The sequence below is a fragment of the Prosopis cineraria genome, unplaced genomic scaffold (assembly GCF_029017545.1).
Source record: "Prosopis cineraria cultivar Desert tree isolate PC_DT_omini unplaced genomic scaffold, ASM2901754v1 PC3, whole genome shotgun sequence".
NCBI classification, from domain to species: Eukaryota; Viridiplantae; Streptophyta; class Magnoliopsida; order Fabales; family Fabaceae; genus Prosopis; species Prosopis cineraria.
The window spans coordinates 9,507,464-9,522,417 of NW_026555334.1; the positions used below are offsets into that span (position 1 = coordinate 9,507,464).

A 14,954-nucleotide genomic window follows, 5' to 3' on the forward strand; every position below is an offset into this window, starting at 1 on the left:
CAATAAAGAGTTTAACAATGAGTGTGTATTTTTGCCTTAAAATATTTCACATTCAAACTTCTATGCCTTGCAAGTATTATATTGGGGGTAGAAAGATCACTTATCATTAATAATAAATGCCAAAAACTGTTATGATACATGAAAAATATTAAATTAAACAAAGGTAAAAAATTATATATGAACTTATGATAAATGAGGTCATGGTTTGACTTTTCATTAGATATGATGATATAAATTAAATATTTTAAGATTAAAAGGAATTTTTGCTTCCCAACTATTTGCTTTGAAGCATATAGTATTTTAAACTTTTATATAGTGTAATTTCTCTCATTCAATTTTTAAAAATAGTGCATTGGATGTTCTGATATTTAAAAGGTTAATTTTGATAGCTAGTTGATTTTAAAAAAAAAATTAAAAAATGACTTCAAAAATTATAAAAAATGACTCATAAAATTACGTATAAGTATTCTATAAGAAAATTAATGTCAATTATATCCCTTTTGAATTTTTTAAAATAATTTTTAGGAAAAGGATCAAAGTTAATTTTTTTAAAAAATAGTTAACGCACTATTTTTAAAAGTTAAAAAGAAATTGTGCCAAAAGTTTAAAATACCAGACATTTCTAAGTAGATAGTTGAAGGATAAAATGCCCTTTAATCCAATATTTATATTTTAAGATGCCATATATTTTATTTGTACCATGAATAACATGAGTTCCATTGGAATGAGGGATTGAAAAAAAAAAACTAAACACAAAATAAAAGGTTTGAAAAGTTAATTTAAATAAAAAAAATAAAGTGAAGTGCTCGTCTCTAATTAAATCAAGACATGTGAATCTTATATAAATTATTTATTATATAAAAAGATCTTGTTAATTAATATTATTAATGTACTAAAATCACTTATCATAATTTGATTGGATAAAAGTATATTAAGTATATAAATCTTATACTAATTTAATTTAGTGTTTGGCTTAATAGAAAGAAGGAAAGAAATAAAAGAAATTTTATTGAGACCTTGTTTGATTAGATGGGAGGAAGAAATTAAATAAAAAAAAAATAGCCTCCCCTTTCCTTAAAAAATCTTGAACCAAATACTGCTCAAGGGTTTGATTATTCAAATCCTCGACAGTAAAAAATAAATACTCAAAAACTAAATTAATATAAATAAGTAAAATCATTGGAGCAAAATAATGTTTTTTGAATAAAATATTTTTGTAAGTGTTCATTGTTACTTAGGCATGTCCTGACATGAACCCAACTCATCTAATTCTTGTTTTTTAAAGAAAATATTGTTTGGTGGAAAAGTAACAGAGAAGAGTGGCATTTAATTATTTATTTGACTATTTAAAAAAAAAAAAAAAACAGAGAGTGGAGCCGTAGCAGCCAGCAGGATAGGACTCGGGAAGAGCTTGCTCATACCCACACACTCCCAGCTTTCTCTCTCGCCGGCGAATATCTCAGGTGCGTTTCCGGTCACATTTTCTTCTTCATATCAGGAGCTTCACTATTCGGCGCTTCCTCAGGCGATGTTCATTCCTTCTTTCTTTGTCTCTCCGGTTGTGTTTTTTCCCTCCAATCTTTTGTCTTGCTGGTGTTGTTCATCACATTGTCAGATTCTATTTCTTCTATTTGTTCTTACAGGTTGTGGTTGTTCACAATTATCAAATCACATTTCAGACTCTATTTGCTCTCTGCTGCCTCCAGTCACTTCTCAGGTACGCTCTCTTTAGAATTTGGCGGACAGTTTGACCTCATATTTTGTTTTCAATTACAAGTTTGATCTTGATCACTAATTGAGCTCTTCTCCTTTTGCCTTACCCATTCCCACGCTCCACTTGCTTGCTTCCACTGTTCATGCTTGCATTTCATTTCCAAGGGACTCGTAGGATTGTTCTCTGGAATCTCTGCATTTGAGTTTGAACTGTTAAACATTCGACGTTGTTTGTGTTTAGATGCTACTAAATTTCAGCAATCTGATTTCAAATATATTATAATTATCTCAAAGGAAAATTGATTGTAGTCTAAAGTTGGATCAAGATTCTGAGGTGAGAATATTACACGACATTGTACTGTCATTTGAGCGACAATCCACAATTAATTTATTAATTAAAAGTGAATCAAGGGTTTTATCTAAACAAAGAAAGTGATTTTTGGTCCCAGAAGATTGGGGTCATTTTAAATTTTGTCACAAACGTTTTGTTGGAAAGAGTGCTTTACAATGCTAGACTTCCAAGTACATCCTCCTCTTATCACAAGTGTAATTAGTCCAATGTTTTCCGGTTTGAAGTTTAACTCTTGATAAGTTGTTGTCTAATTATCGATGCATCATGTGAATCTCTGTACATAAAACTTGGTGCAGATTACAATCCTGAGAACTGCTACCAACAAACCTATCTCCATTTGCTGCCAATCAAGAATTTCTGAATTTGTAGGACATGGCCTGTCAAGTGAGATGTATGATTCCGCAGCCAGGATTATCAACTTCAGAGAATGAATGCCCTGATAAATCCTGTATAAGTGTTGCAACTTACAGAATCCAAAGCTGGTGCAGTGAGCCAAGCTTTTCTGGACAAGCTCTAAAAGTCGGCACCACATCATTTGTGCATGGCTGGTAAAACTTTAAAGCATGTTTCAAAATATGAATAGTTCAAACTCTTACAGTTTCTAATTTGTCCAAAGTCATGCTGGTTTTTTGTCCTTTTACTAGTTATCATAATATGATCCTGTGAGAATGTTGTCTAGAAATTCATGTCACAAAAATGGATATTATGCGTTGTTCCCATGACAGTATATTCATTCTTTTTCTTTCATGCTAATGCACAGAGCTTCCACATTCCTTTCTTCCGTACGTATTGTTTTTTAATGAACTCTAGTGGTTGCCAGAATTAGAGACAGTCAACTCTTGACAAGTCAAATTGGTGGCATGGTTTCTAATTAATGCTGAATTCTTTGTTTGCGTGTTTGTTTCCTATCTTACAACTAGGGGAGCAACCCAGTTGTTTCATGTACTTGCAAAATCATTGATTTTCAATACATTGGTTCAGTTTCCTGGTAAGAAGGTTAGGATGGAAAATAGCCTTTGCCCTGAACACAGGTGGAGTGCCAGGTAATGGCGAACAACAAAGCCTCAATGATGCTAGTTCCGGTTTTGGCAGCACACGATTGGGTAGGATTCTGACAGCAGGTGGCAGACAACTACTAGAAAAACTGAACTCAGCCAGAAAGAATTTCCCTATGAAGATATTCCTGCTTCTTCTAGGTTTCTACACAGCAAATGCACTGGCTACAATCCTTGGGCAGACCGGCGACTGGGATGTTCTGGTTGCCGGTGTTGTGGTGGCTGCAATTGAGGGGATTGGCGTGCTCATGTACAGAAAACCTTCTACCATGAGGACTGGGAGGTTGCAATCTTTTGTGACGATGATGAACTTCTGGAAAGCTGGAGTGTGCTTAGGTCTCTTTGTGGATGCTTTCAAGTTAGGCAGCTAAAGATTCCCAAAGTTTGTCTCTCGCCTTCTAATTTACCGTTGCATCATATAGGAGCCTAATGCAGCATCTTCATTCATGAATCTATGGTAAGCCTCAAGTTTGGCCCCATTTCTCCTCTATTTGCCTAGTTTTATATATGGTCTACATTTATTGTAATATATGAATACAAATTATAAGATGTTTGCTTAATAAATGTGAAGTACATCAAACACGAAGGATGAGTTATTACTTTTTAGTTATTGAAACGCGTGCGCACAACCGAACTTAAGAAAAAGATAGCACTAAAAGAAAATCCATAATTTTATCAACAACTTCAACTTTATGAAATGAATTAGGCCCTGTAAAATATTGAATACTAAATAAATATCAGTAAGAAAGAAAGAAAAGGGGGAAAAAATAAGCACTTGTGCCAGTTAATTGGAGCTTGTGTTGTGATTTAATTATGACCGTGAACTATGTGGATCTTTCTATAATGTTCAAGGGAATTTACCTTAGGCATTAAAATTTAATCCCAGTAATGAAATGGCTAGCTTATCTTAGATCAATTTGTTTACCACTTTGCAAATCAATAATAGAGTGTCCGGAATAGAGGCTGGAGAAATTGGAGCTCTAGTAAGATTGTAACGAGAGTGGAACAAACAAAGCATTGTGAAGCAATCAATTTAATTTTGAACATTAACATTTGTAAAAGTAAAGTTGTATGACATTTGGGGAGAAAAAGAAAATAAATAATGTGCATAAAAATTAGACGTAGACTCTACGCAAGATCATACTATCTTCTTTTATCAAATTTTCCATGAACGCCATGGCAAACAGCACAATTTGATGAAAACATGCTATCTTTTGACCCATCTTTCAAAATTGGATTCAATGAGCATGGAGTGATCATCATCTATCTAGACTGTCTAAATTATATTTAGACATTCCAAGTTTATTGTTATGCTTGTAACGTTTTTAATCTAAAATGAAGATGATTGGAGGTCACTTTTTTTTAATAAACCAATAAATTTATTACTTACAAAATTACAAGTTGAAAACTTAAATTTAAACCAGCCAATTTAGAAAGTCAAAATCCTGTCACAATGATCAACATCCAAAACTAGACTCCTCCTCATATGTTGAGACAGCAAACAAAATCATCATGACTCTCTAGATGAAGATTCTCATCAACAAGGTTTTGAAATTCAAATGTTTTTCCTCTGATAATTATTATTTATTTATATTATTTTTCTCAGCTTTTAACACTTCTTAGGGGTATTTTGTGCAAATTAGAATTCTTTAAGATCATTTGGGATAGTTTTGTAATTTTCAAAACTTTTTAGGTAGAAATGAAAAGTCTAAAAGCTTTGGGGCAAAACTATAATTTTTGAAAATAATTTCTGAAAAATAAATTTTTTTATCATTTGTTAATTTTTAGTTTTTCATTTATCTCATGAGTTTAATTTGATTTAATTCAATTTAAATTGTTAGTTATTCACTAAAATATCTTTTAAAATACATATCTTTTATATTTTAATTGTACTTTCCTATGAATTTTGAAAGTGTACTAAATTTATTTTCTGTAATTAAGAACTTATAGGAAACTTACCACAGCTAATTTCATCTTCTAATCTCCCATTTTATCATTCTAATTAACTTCATTAAATTTTCATAAGCCACACTAAGTTGAATAAATTTATAAGGCATATAATTATTTGTTCATAACTTGATATTTAATGGGTTTAATATGTATTTTAAGTCATGGGAAGCTCTTGGATGATAATGATAGCCCATTGTACAAAATTGAAGCCCTTGGATGAGTTAATTTGATGATCAAAAGGTTACAAATGATGAAAGAAATCTCAAAAAAAAAAAAACACGGGGATAGTCATAACAATTTTATATTTTAAAATTAATTTTTTTTCTTATTTTTGCTATGCATTTTTTTATCATTTCCATCATGTTATTTTTTAATTTCTCCATCTATTTTCAGATTTAGTTTTGCCTTTCATTTTCATTTATTATCATTTAAATAATTTATTTTTAAAATTTAATGCTATACATAAAATACTATGTGAAAAGATCTTTAAATGCAGACAAGTCTCATGTCACTTTAGAGCACTTGATGGACATGATTGCTGGGCATTAGATTAGTCTTAAGCAACCTCAAACACCCCTAGAACAATCAGTTTTCATGCAGCGACATCGACAGTACTCGTTCTCGTTTTTCCACTCGTCTTCATCCATTCACTTCCTTCATTTCCTCCCAACACCCTCCATGAACCCTAGCCTCCCTTCCATCACTTCTTCACCTTTTTTTTTTTTGACCAAAATCACTTCTCCACCTTAAATCCCCCCATTTCACAATCCAAAAACACCATTCTCTTCCTCTCATTGACCAAATCAAAGTCCCATAACCAGATTGCTCTTTCTCTTCCATTCATCAAGGGTGTATTCTTCAAAAGTTCATCCATAGTGGATTCTATTGTTGATCAACAAAGAGAAGCTATGGAGGTCTATATAAGAAGTAGCTAGGCTTGCTTCACCATCCTAGGATGCATAACTGAACCTTCTTTGAGTTCTTGAATTTTGGGACTTTCTCTTATTTTTTATCTCATATTTAATTCCTTAAATTTTAATGAGTATGACATTGTAATGATAATAGTTGTTGGAATTGAATTTTGTCATGCTTGGTAAAGTATTATATAAGGTTGTTTTGTTATTTATTTTCCAATTGAGGTGCTATCATGATGATTTGTGTGCTATCCAAATTTGTTTAATTTTCAATGTCTTATTGCATTGAGTGCTAGTTACCTCTTGTGAGCTTATGAGACATAGTTGTGCATTAAGCACACTTGAGCTTGCTAATCATTTTCTTAATCAATTTGAAGTCTCATTTGGTTAAGGCAAGGGCTAAAATTGGTAGTTAACAGCATAATTAATTGGTCATTTTTAAACACAATTAGTTATAAGGATCAATTTGAAGTCCTAGTTAATTTAAAGAACCAAAAAGTGCTAATTCCTAGTGGTTGCTAGGATGTCTTTAAAATCAATTAGGGGTGGGAGGAAATTAATTAGATAGAGTAAAGATAAGGAAGTCCATCATATTGTATTTTAATCACACATTCCAATCATTTTCAAATCCGTCATATTTTCAAAAAATGCCAAAGATATTAGTTAGCTTTTAATTCTAGCTTGTCTTAATTTCAATCAACTAATCACTGTTCTTAAATATAAACAAGGGATATAAACAATGAAAGGCAAAATTAAAAAAAATCAAAGAATCAATTAAACCAACTTCAGGCAAAGGTGCCAAAATTTGACGTGCAATAGTCATGCATGCAACTAAAATAAAGTAAGAAACACCCTAATGTATATAAAGAGCAACTTGGGTCAAATCTTTTGTGAAGTTGATTAAAAATTAAAATCTTAGTTGATTAAATCTACCAAAGAACAGTGATCAATTGATTGGATTTGTTGATTGGAATTAAAACAAATTAGAATTAAAAGTTAACTAATATTTTGGTATTTTTTGAAAATTAGATAGATTTAAAAATGGTTGAAATATGTGATTAAAATGCAATATGATGACCTTCCTAGGCACATAAACTCCCTCTCTTATCCTTGCTCTATCAAATCAATTTCCTCTTACCCCCATTTGGTTCTAAAGACATCCTATTAATTATTAGGAATTCAAACTCTTAGGTTTTTTAAAATTAACTAAGACTCTAAATTAATCCTCAAAACTAATTGTGCTTAAAAATGACAAATTAATTATGTTGTTAACTACCAATTCCATCATTTGTTTTAACCAAATGAGACCTCAAATTAATTAAGAAAATGATTAGCCAAACTTAAGTGTGCTTAATGCACAATCATATCTCACAAACTCACAAGAGATATGACTAGCACTCAATGCAACAAGGGATTGAAAATTAAATAAATTTGGACAGCACCCAACGCATCATGACAGCATCTCAATTGGAAAATAAATAGCATAACAGCCTCATATAATAATTAACCAAATATCAAAGAATTTAATTCCAACACCATTGTTATTACAATTTTATAGTCATCAAAATTCAACGAATTAAACAAGAAGTAAGAAATTGAGCACATAATTTTCAGCTGCTTGATCATTTGTAAGAAATCACGGGAACTAGCTTACTTGAAGTTAATTTTCAAGTGAAGTTACAAAGATGGTGTTCTCTCTCTTTATGTACATCTTCCCAAATAGAAGAGATAAAGTAAAAGGAGATAATTAACAGAATTAGATGTCCTTTTGTCAAACTAACCATCATTCAAGAGATCACATCACAGTGTCACAACTATATTCCTCTGTATTAAACACGTAACATCTACCTATATAATCCCAAGATACATTGAAAATACAGATTCTTGGATGATAAACACTATACAAAACAACTCTCCAAATTGTTGTTATTTTCATGTCAAGGAGGGTATTTACATGAAGTGTTCATAGATTCCACGGAATTGGCTACAGTCAATTGCTCTACTAGTAGAACAAGGTTCAATAGTTACAAAGGATACAAGAGAGTGACAGAGAGAAAGAATGTACAAAACGACATTGTCGTACCATGTTCATAGTAAAAATACAGTGTTCACGCATGCAATATCATAAACTGAATGACGTTGCTGTTGCTTGTTGGAGGTACCTTCACCATGTAGCATGAGACTGTTTCGGCATTTCTTGATTCAAAAGCTTTCATACTCTTTCTGCAAGAAGCAGACGTTCAAGCTCTTCTCTACGCCGTTCCAACTCCTGGTAGGAATCCATAATCAAATTAATAAAGCAGAACCATGTTTGCCAATAAATAAATGAAGCAGAACATGGATTGGAAAAGCACTTTAAACCTAGTTTGCTACAGATGAACAAGTTAACCATTGACAGATGCATAGAAATGTCAAAAGTGGATCGTGTAGAGAGTGTGTCACCCCGGGATAAGATATATATTTAAAATATAAAATCATGGATTAATGCAGATAATAATATCTAATTTAAGATAAATTGGTTATTGAATATGAAGGTATAAAATAAAATTAATGACATAGTCTAGAAAAATAATATTATTATTAATTAGGAAGTAATGATACATACCAAGAATATGATTTCAAGAAAAAAATTAATTTTTTTCCATTAAGAGGTTTTTAGGTTTTTATTTGATTAGTTATAGGAATATATTAGCATCCACAGATTCAAGCCTCGATTTAAATTTAATTATCTTCATCTTATTTTTATACGCAATTATTTCTACTATTATGTTCTCTTCTTTTTAGTATTCATATTTTAGTTAACATGCTTCTATATTATTGGGAATCATAAATGTCTTGTCTTCTTATAGACTTTAAATCAATTTCTTCTACTTGTCATAAAATATTATGTAAAATGGGCTGAACATGAAATGTACACAAGGTGCAGAAACCCTGGAATATGATATATGTGCAATTCTTAGTGATCAGTTCAATCATACAAGTTTTTCAAGACTAGATCTAAATAAAATTATCTCAAAACTTTCCCGCAAAAAAGCAGTTTTTCTTAAATGGAGATTAAATCTTTTTAAGCTTCCTAAGAAAGATAACAGAGTCCAAATCCTATCAATCTATGTCAAACCTCCACTTCTAATGAGAATTTTATGAGAATCCACCAACATAGGCAAAAACTCTTGCCATGGCTACTAATCCAACAGGAACACTGCAAGCCTTCCATATTCAACATGTATTATATTTCTCAGTCCTATTCACACGACTGTTCACAATATTTTAGCGTTTAGGGAAAAAAAATGTAGAGTTCATTCAATTTGAAATCATGATAAATATGTATTCATCTTCCATTTCCTGGTTTGATAGCAGAAGAAAATTTTAGGACTCTCTAGCCTACAAGGATGACACATTCCTCCTCGTGCATGCAATGTCTATCAAGAGTCAAGACCAACCATATCAATTAACCCTTGATTTCTTATCCTTTCCCCCTTTCAGGCTAAGAAAAAAGAGACATTGCCATTGCTTCTGAAACTATGCATCAATTCTATGTCACGTACTCATGCTTAAAGTCGCAAGCAGTGCTTTATCATGTCATTAGACTAAGAATTAAGAAGTACAAAGAATGACATAGACAACAGAGTGCAATTTAAAGGGGGGAAATCATCACATTTTAACATAAAAGCTTACCTCCAGATCCTTAGCTGCTTGCTCTCTTAAGGTCTCCCTCTGTTCCCGAGCACTTTTCATAAAGCTAATACATAGGATTCCCTTGAATTATTATTATTATAAATAATGTCAGCTTTGTCTTTGATTCCAAGATTGAGAAACAGAGACCAACAGTCTAATTGAGGAAGAACAAAGAAAAAAGTAAAGAGGGAGAATAATAAAACAATAAATAAATTGAAATCTTCACTCAAAATAATAATAATAATAATAATAATAATAATAATAATAATAATAATAATAATAATAATAAAAAATTGAGACCTGTTTAAAGATGTATCATATATACAATCTGAAATAAATACCAAGTCGATGGGCAATAGATCATGGTATGTAAGTTTAAATACTGCATCATAAACGGAATTTTTAAGTGCCCTCAGTCTACAAAGAAAACATTCACTGCTCAATATCTGCTAAGCCAATTGAAAAAGTAAAACATGAATATGGCTTTTCTAAATAAGTTATATAAATAACATCCTTTCAAAGAATTTACTAACAAACAGTTTGGCATACATGTGGACGCAAAGGCAAGAAGACGCTCTAAACAGCGTAATTACACTGTCCAATGATCTCACCGAAACAACATAAAGTACACCACAAGCAAGAAGCAGATAGCATGCTACGTTCTGAAGAATAGATTCTGTTCGCTCCCCAACAAAATTGGGGTAGGCTCTTGTCATTACTGCAACACTGCAGAAAGAAAACCACAATTCAGAAACCAAACAAGAAGATCTCTGCCATGATATACCTAAAAGTAGCTTCTCATTCTATGGTAAGTCAGTTTCTCTCACAACATTTCCCAGCATTCTACATACCAACACCAAATTACAAACTTAATTTAGGTAATAAATACCAGCATTTTCTAGTGGCCACTGCTAAAATATGCCTGTTTTAACTAACCAAACACTTTTCAAGGTCATGGGAATGAAGGGAAAAATTAAAAAAAAAAAAGAAAAATCGGGTAAAGATGAGTGAACCAAATATAAGCATCATAATTCTCACTAGACCGAACACGTACAAGATCTGTAGCATACCCCTGCAAGGCCAACACTCCAAAGCCTGTAAAGGATTGAGTAAAATCTAATTAGACTATGGGAAACACAACATTAACATTAACCGTAGCAAATTGGCTGGTGAAGAGAAAATGCCTTGAATGACTTCATGATCAAGCTCCATTCTGTTTCAGCCAGAACTACCAAACAAGATATCAAAACCGCATAGCATCGAAATATGCCATCGAAAATCTATAAATCACTCCCACAAAAACCATTAAAAATTAGTAGAGGATGAAAGATGACACCCATCACCACTAAAAAGTAAAAGTTAGAAAAGAGAGATAGTGATGCAAACATACACCAGATATGTGCTTGAAGCTCCTTATAGCAGATAGAACATTGAAGACTATGCAGAGAATGGCAGCCAAACTGGTCAGCAAGCTGAAGCATCTACACGCCACTAAGAACAGGTCCGGTCTCGCTCTAACTCCGTTATTTGAAGAAAGAATAGGCACGCTCTCCCCCACCTCGTTTCTCGACATTTTCTCGAGCTTTCTGCACTTCGAGAAAACGCTTCACCAGGCCAGAAGAAAACCTGCAAAATCGGGAGAAACCCAGAATGCTATACTCACTCTCACATCTCTCTCTCTCTCTCTCTCACTCTCTCTCTCTCATAAGCTTGAGCTCGTTTGAAAGTTTCGAGCTTTTTCGTTGTCCTTGATCCTTTGCACCACATTTCCGGTCTTCGATGCTTCTTTACTTGTCAAGGAATGAAAGCACTTTGGAGTTGATTTCTCTATGGTTCGTTTCCGTGTTGCCTCGTGGAAATCGCCTCGCGGGTGAACTACGCTTTAAAAAATTAACCAAAAAAAAAAAAAAAAGAGGAATGAGGTTCCAACATATTAAATTAATAAATTTAAAATATCAATCGATATAATTATAAATAAGTATTTAAATATTAAATATAATTTTAAAATTATAATAAAAAATTTCATTTATAATTACTTAAATTAATATTAATAATTTATTTTTCATTAAATTTTGTCCGGAAGATCAATGTCTTTTAATCAATTTTTTTGGAATCTAATTGATATTCCCTCTTGAAAATATTTATTAAAAAAAACAACCACCATGGGAAGGGAAGAATAAGAATAAGAATTAAAAAATATGATAGATATTTTATTTAAGATATTATAAAAAAGAATAATGTGTCAATGTCTATAGCTATGATTCTTTGACAACGATTATCTTTTAATCAGGTTAAAAAAAAATAATCGTCTAAAAATTTATTGCATGTTTAATAGTACATTATAATTACAAAAAAATTATATTATATTATTATGTAAATTAATTCTTCTATTGGTTTAAATTCAATGCTTATTTCAAGAACTATCTGGCGCTTACATCAACTAATAAAGAATTTATGTCTCTTAATTAAAGGTCTTAAATTTGAGCTCTAAATATACAACAAATAATCATAGCTGCCAGCAGGATTGGTAACTGCAAAGAAACCATATTTTAAATGACCTGATATCTAAAATGCATGACAACCCAAATAATTAAATTAGCATGACAGGCATTCAACTCCATATATTTTATACAAGTTTATATCTTTTACAGATCTAATATTAATTAATATGGCTTCAACATTTTTTCTGTGTGGCAAGTATATCTCACCATCTTGCTTTTACACATATTTTACATAAGATATGATAACAATATAATTCAAATACCAAATATACTTCTAAATGATCATTTTTTTACAGCATATATAAACAAAATAAATAAATAGTAACAATTCACTTCAAACTTCATGTATAACACGAACATATAGTCTAATTTTACATACTACAGTGATTATTATATTTATACAAGCTCCTGAAGAATCATCTCCAAATGACCAATACATTTTGGCTCATTATTAAAGCATCATATTCATATCTATGAGATATATAAGGGCAATACAAAGTAGACAAGTTTGTTGAATAGCCTCATGGTTTCACTTCACCAAACAAAACTTGGTTGGCTATCTTGGCTCCTCTCTCTTTTGCCATGTACAAACCTACATGATGCATAAACTCCTGGAAAACAAATCAAATCACATTCATTGTTAGAGTCCTATGTGACTTCTTTTTCCCCTTTAAAGAAATGTTTGCATTGAATAACATGTATGTGCATGTATATATATTTAGGATAGCAAAATTTTTAATATGTTAAGCTTACCTCAACTATCAATTTGATTCCTCAATTTTATTTTATTTTTATCAATTCAGTTCTTTAAGCTGGCCTCAATTATTAATCTAATCCTTGCTATTTGAAGATGAGGTAACACTATTAAAATCAACTGACATGGGTAACAGAATATTGGGTTGACAATTACATAGATTAATGAAAAGAAGTATACTTATTTAGGTGAAAAAACATATTCAACTTTTTTTAAAAAAAAAAACTAACAAACAAAAAGTAGCATAAAAGACTATATTGATAAAAATTAAATCAACTTGAAAGCTGAATTGTTCTTATTAAGCCACATATGCGTATCAAGTTTTCAACATACTTGACATATCGAATTATTTTGAGAGCTAATTTGTATTTTAAAACCTAAAAAAAAATAACATGATAACTTAAGAAAATATGAGAAACAAAATTGATAGAAATTAAATTTAGGGACCAAATAGATAATTGAAACAAACTTGAAAATCTAAAGGTTTCATTATCCTGTGGGTGTAATAAGTCTACTAAAGATCATATTATATATAAATTATGAGCAGTGTGCAACTTATCCTGCAGATGGTCCTATACAATGCATGACCCTACAATCTGGGTACAGATAAAAGATGAGCATACAAAGTAGAAAAGATCAAAAACTTTGATTCCTTCAAGTTATATTTTAGCGGACCTGATGGATTTTTTTGTGCCTCCCCAACATTCATATGATATGAGACAGCAAAAACATTTTTCTGTATGTCAAGGTTTGTATGTGGGTGTTGTGCGCACGCGCGCGCTTCATTTACCTGAGGATGAGCTAAAGCTCCTTTCATGTTCTGGCAACATCAAGAGGGAAGTCAAAAGTTGCACACCCATTTGAATACACCACCACCTTTTCCAAAGGATTCAGAAACCCTCTGTTTTTAGCAGACATTGTGGAACTTACAAAGTCCAGAACACATATATCTGTGCACACTCCTACAACCACCAACTTCACACCAACACAAAATCAGATGTTTCTGATTGAATCGCCTGAATGTAACAACACTTGAGGTTTTATGTTGTTGCAATTTAATATACTTACAGTTTTGATGTTGTTGTTCTTAACCCAATCTGCAAAAACATTAGAGCCATCTTCTTCCATGGAGCCCAAATATCCATCAAAACAGTCTTTACGTCTGATTGTCACGTTTGGTTCGCTCTCTAGCCATCTTAATGCTGCAATTTGAATAGCCAATCTTCAAAAATGGACACTTTCTACAATCTATTCTAGTGATAGGATGAATGAAACCTGAATCAAATATTGATAGAGAAAGAAAGAAAAAAAACAAGAAGTCAAGGGATTTCCTAAACCTGGAACTAGATTTGATTCATCAGAGCCGATAAGACAGTGAGCAGGGTAAGGATCTTCTGGCTTGTTTGGATGGTGAGAATCCAGAAACGCCATAATTGGGAGTTTCTTCTCACAGAACAATCTGGCCAGCCTTGCGGATTCATCAATCATCCCTGAAATCTGCATATTGGGTTCTGCTGGAGCCTACAAACAAACATGGTCCAATCATCATCTTTCAAGCTTAATTTGATCCAACTGTGCATGCATATTTATAGCAGAGCTGGCATTTGATGGGTTAGTGGAAAATTAAGGAAGAAGATACCAGATTTCCAGCGCCAACAGTGCAGAAGCCATTGATGATGTCCACAAGAACAAGACCATTCACAGAGTCTTGAGGCAAAACAAAGGCCTCCTGCTCCAGAGGGATCTCATTCTTCAACAGCTCAACTGTCTGTGACACCATCTTTGCTTAATTTCTTCTTCCTTTCCAACTTTATGGTACTCAGAGAAGGGTGTTTCTGCGCCCGCGCGCATATATATGTATATAGAGAGAGGGGGGGTCTTATGACAGAATAATATACGGGAGGGTTCTGGCCCTTGATATTTAGCAAGTGACTCTGTTTCAAAAGTCTAGGATTGTGCCTGTGATGGATAAGAACGTGAAGATAAGTTCAAGATTGCCGTCGCATTCACAGCCATCATAAAAATTTTGGTCTCTTGTTT

General features: G+C 32.2%; 3 protein-coding genes across 5 annotated transcripts; 1 reads left to right on the forward strand and 2 right to left on the reverse strand.

The window, feature by feature from the left end:
* The first annotated feature begins 1,374 nt into the window (after positions 1–1,374).
* On the forward strand, positions 1,375–3,726 carry LOC129306638 (ycf20-like protein). Of its 3 annotated transcripts, none has more exons than XM_054947322.1 (4): positions 1,375–1,463; positions 1,644–1,717; positions 2,362–2,613; positions 3,047–3,726. In XM_054947322.1, exons 3-4 carry the CDS (start codon positions 2,438–2,440, stop codon positions 3,489–3,491), a joined length of 621 nt encoding a protein of 206 aa, XP_054803297.1. In that variant the 5' UTR covers positions 1,375–1,463; positions 1,644–1,717; positions 2,362–2,437; the 3' UTR covers positions 3,492–3,726. The 3 variants fall into 3 exon arrangements, with proteins under 3 accessions (XP_054803297.1, XP_054803299.1, XP_054803298.1); XM_054947324.1 differs by having other exon boundaries at positions 1,381–1,463; positions 2,435–2,613; XM_054947323.1 differs by lacking the exon at positions 1,375–1,463 and having other exon boundaries at positions 1,532–1,717.
* Positions 3,727–7,878: 4,152 nt separating this feature from the next.
* On the reverse strand, positions 7,879–12,381 carry LOC129305775 (uncharacterized). The gene is made up of 6 exons (XM_054945843.1): positions 11,050–12,381; positions 10,844–10,939; positions 10,714–10,754; positions 10,271–10,385; positions 9,660–9,740; positions 7,879–8,253 (listed from the first exon to the last, which is right to left on the reverse strand). Exons 1-6 carry the CDS (start codon positions 11,230–11,232, stop codon positions 8,197–8,199), a joined length of 573 nt encoding a protein of 190 aa, XP_054801818.1. The 5' UTR covers positions 11,233–12,381; the 3' UTR covers positions 7,879–8,196.
* Positions 12,382–12,488: 107 nt separating this feature from the next.
* On the reverse strand, positions 12,489–14,822 carry LOC129305774 (nicotinamidase 1-like). Its single transcript, XM_054945842.1, is given in 6 exon segments — positions 12,489–12,771; positions 13,705–13,733; positions 13,736–13,889; positions 13,983–14,116; positions 14,252–14,435; positions 14,554–14,822. Coding segments are annotated over 6 exon segments (732 nt in total). The 5' UTR covers positions 14,695–14,822; the 3' UTR covers positions 12,489–12,681.
* Positions 14,823–14,954: the final 132 nt, after the last annotated feature.

What these genes read in the sequence shown, in the direction of transcription:
- LOC129305775 (XM_054945843.1), bottom strand. Translation starts at nt 11,232, where the DNA reads ATGTCGAGAAACGAGGTGGGGGAGAGCGTGCCTATTCTTTCTTCAAAT. An exon ending in GCTTCAAGCACATATCTGGT is followed by an intron (nt 10,940 to 11,049) that starts GTATGTTTGCAT and finishes AGTGATTTATAG; the next exon opens with ATTTTCGATGGCATATTTCG. An exon ending in AGGGGTATGCTACAGATCTT is followed by an intron (nt 10,386 to 10,713) that starts GTACGTGTTCGG and finishes TTCTTTCTGCAG; the next exon opens with TGTTGCAGTAATGACAAGAG.
- LOC129306638 (XM_054947322.1), top strand. Translation starts at nt 2,438, where the DNA reads ATGGCCTGTCAAGTGAGATGTATGATTCCGCAGCCAGGATTATCAACT. An exon ending in ACATCATTTGTGCATGGCTG is followed by an intron (nt 2,614 to 3,046) that starts GTAAAACTTTAA and finishes ACATTGGTTCAG; the next exon opens with TTTCCTGGTAAGAAGGTTAG.